The sequence below is a fragment of the Colobus angolensis genome, unplaced genomic scaffold (assembly GCF_000951035.1).
Source record: "Colobus angolensis palliatus isolate OR3802 unplaced genomic scaffold, Cang.pa_1.0 Scaffold267, whole genome shotgun sequence".
Taxonomy (NCBI): domain Eukaryota; kingdom Metazoa; phylum Chordata; class Mammalia; order Primates; family Cercopithecidae; genus Colobus; species Colobus angolensis.
The window spans coordinates 215,463-218,515 of record NW_012115899.1 but is presented as its reverse complement, the minus strand read 5'-3'; the positions used below and the strand labels follow the sequence as shown (position 1 = coordinate 218,515).

General features: G+C 45.9%; 1 protein-coding gene across 1 annotated transcript in view; it reads right to left on the bottom strand.

Moving 5' to 3' along the window:
* ANKFY1 (ankyrin repeat and FYVE domain containing 1) overlaps positions 1–3,053 on the bottom strand; it is a 104,343-nt gene that overhangs the window by 52,154 nt on the left and 49,136 nt on the right. The window contains exons 6-7 of the mRNA XM_011947465.1: positions 2,370–2,519; positions 522–687 (exon numbers count right to left, since the gene is read on the bottom strand). Of these exons, the coding sequence (XP_011802855.1) occupies positions 522–687; positions 2,370–2,519 (316 nt within the window). The remainder of the gene's footprint in view (positions 1–521; positions 688–2,369; positions 2,520–3,053) is intronic.

The window sequence follows — 3,053 nt, the reverse complement described above, 5'->3', positions numbered from 1 at the left end:
ATATACACATATATATAGAGAGAGCTACAATTTCAAATAACTTTGCTAGAACACAATGAAACTTTATCAATTTATCATAATAGAGGTCTAGCTTGTTAAAGTGAACACCCCGAATCTAAGAATATGTTTAAACATTTACGGTTTTGCTACTATCCTCATATCTGTGGAAGGATACAAAAGCAAAACCTCCCTAGCACAATTCCTGGAGCAAGTAACCCACTGAACAAGCAAACGCACAAGTGCTTACAGGTAAAGGTGCTTCTTCACACAAAGTACCGCCTTTGCAGCCTTTCCTCCCGTGGCCCTGTTGGCACTGGGAACAGCCAAACCAACGAGGCGCGGGGAACAGCTCTTGAGTGCTTCCTGTGACCCAGTGATCAAATTCTCAATCATGTACCCTGTGAGTACAGACTAGAGAAGCCTTTGAGAATTGTGGGAATAAGGTGAGAAAGTCTTCAAAAATGACTTGGATAAAAATAAAACTGCCTGCAGGGAAAAATATAAAATACACTTCTTCCTACCTCTTTGGATTCCTTTATGTAACAAGCTCCAGCCATTCTGGTCCACCATGTCCACGTCAGCTTTGTGACTAACCAGCGTGGTGGCAATACTCTCCAGTCGCCGTGAAAGGGCTAGATCTAATGCCAGATCTCCATTGTGATCTGCTTCGTTCAGCTTCCCAGGGAGCTACATGAACATGTTTGTGAATTAGCGCCCAGTGGGTAGAGAATATGACCTATTTTCATTTCTCCCACCTTGACCCTTAAATATCATCGCTTATACAAATGTCAGATTTAAGTACTTCAACACTGCTTACTCCCCAAATTCAACTTCATTCATAGACTTCTATCAGGCTTCCTCAGGGTACATGTTTTCAGGGAGTACTGTATTAATGGGGACCACAGAGCAAACATAAACAATGTGGGAGATGATGTAAGGGCCACCAGGAAAATGTGGACAGAGTGCTGTGGGGCACAAGTGCCAGGCAGAGGTTCAGAGAGCTTTATGGTGAACAGCTAATGCTTCCATGAAAGGCGGTGGAGTGCTTATCTCATTTTTCCCAGCCATTTAATGTCTCCCCACACACTGGACACCCAGGATAAAACATGCTTCGTTCCCATCTATCAAGAGCCATTACATTTCTTTCAAGGTCACATGATGGGCAGAATTATAGCCCCCCGAAGATGGACATGTCCAAATCCCCAGAACCTGTAAACATGTCACATTACATGGCAAAAGGCGCTCTGAGGATATGATTAAGGACCTTGGGATGAGGAGAGTATCCCAGATTATCCAGGAGGCCCCATCTATCTAACCACAGAGGGCCTGATCTATCTCACCACACACATCCTTCAAAGTGAAAAAGCGAACCAGAATAACAAGTCAGAGAGATGTGACATGAGAAGCACCCGACCCACCACTGCTGGCTTCTAAGACAAAAGCCGGGGACTATGAGCTAAGGGCTATGAGCTAAGGAATGTGTGGCGGGCTCTAAAAGGTGGGAATGGCCCTCAGTTGACAGCCAGCAAGAAAAATGAGGACCTCGATCCTGTAAGTGCAAGAATCTGAATTTTGCCAAAAACCCAAATGAGTAGGAAATGGATTCTCCTTGAGTCTCTGGAAAGAAGCATGGCCTGCTGACACCTTGATTTTGGGCCAGGGATTCCTGTCCTGGACTTCCAACCCACAAAACTGTAAGGCAATACATTTGTGTTGTTTTAAGTCATTAAGTTTATGGTAATTTATTATAGCAGCAAAAGTAAACTAATACAGATTTTGGCACCTGGAAGTTAAGAAGCGTTAAAAAAAAAAAAAAAAAAAAGGCCGGGCGCAGTGGCTCAAGCCTGTAATCCCAGCACTTTGGGAGGCCGAGACGGGTAGATCACGAGGTCAGGAGATCGAGACCATCCTGGCTAACATGGTGAAACCCCATCTCTACCAAAACTACTAAAACTAGCCGGGCGAGGTGGCGGGCGCCTGTAGTCCCAGCTACTCGGGAGGCTGAGGCAGGAGAATGGCGTAAACCCAGGAGGTGGAGCTTGCAGTGAGCTCAGACCCGGCCACTGCACTCCAATCCGGGCGACAGAGCGAGACTCCGCCTCAAAAAACAAAACAAAACAAACAAAAAAAAAACAAAAAAACTACCTAAAAGCATGTAAGAGGTTTTTAAATTAGGCAATGGGCTAAGGCTGGAAGAATTTTGAGAAACATGTTAGAAAAAGCTCAGATAGCCTTGAACAAACTATTTAGTAGAAATCCGTACATTAAAGACTGCCAGTGACGGCTCGGAAGAAGCGAGCAGCAGCCTGGAGAAAGACCAGCGCATTAGAGTTCCGGGAAATGAAGAATGGAAAAGGTGGCTACGGTACCTGGGAATCCATTTCAATCAGATACAGGAAGACCACGTCTTCTCGCTCCACTTTGATAGCTTTATGTAACGGGTACTCCGTCTTGGATTTGATCATTTTGTACAACAACTGAGCACTCATGCTACTGAAATCCTCCTTTCTCAGGTCATCCTAACAATTCACAACACAGTAAAAAGCAGAACAGGTACAAAGCAATAAACACAACTACCATTTAGTACGCCCTTAAAACGCGTCAGTCAGGCCCTACTTGAAGGGCCTAACCTTTCCCGACTCATTTACTTCTCCCCAAAACCCAATGAGGTAAGCACTTGATCATCCTCATTTTACAGAAGAAAAAAGTAAGGCATAAAGAGATTAGATAACTTGCTCTAGTTCAGACAGTCCTTAAATGGCTGGGGAACCAGAAGGCTGACGTTCTGAGCCTCACTCTTTCCCCTGGCACTACTGTGCCTCCCAGTGAGGTGGCAAAGCCAAGCCACGCTTACCTCTAACTGGAATGGGCCCCGAGGGAGCCTCACGTGAGAGCAGGGAGTCCTCTTCCCACCCCCCGAAAGGCAGCGGTTAGAAAATCAATCAATTCCGGCCGGGTGCGGTGGCTCAAGCCTGTAATCCCAGCACTTTGGGAGGCCGAGACGGGCGGATCACGAGGTCAGGAGATCGAGACCTTCCTGGCTAACATGGTGA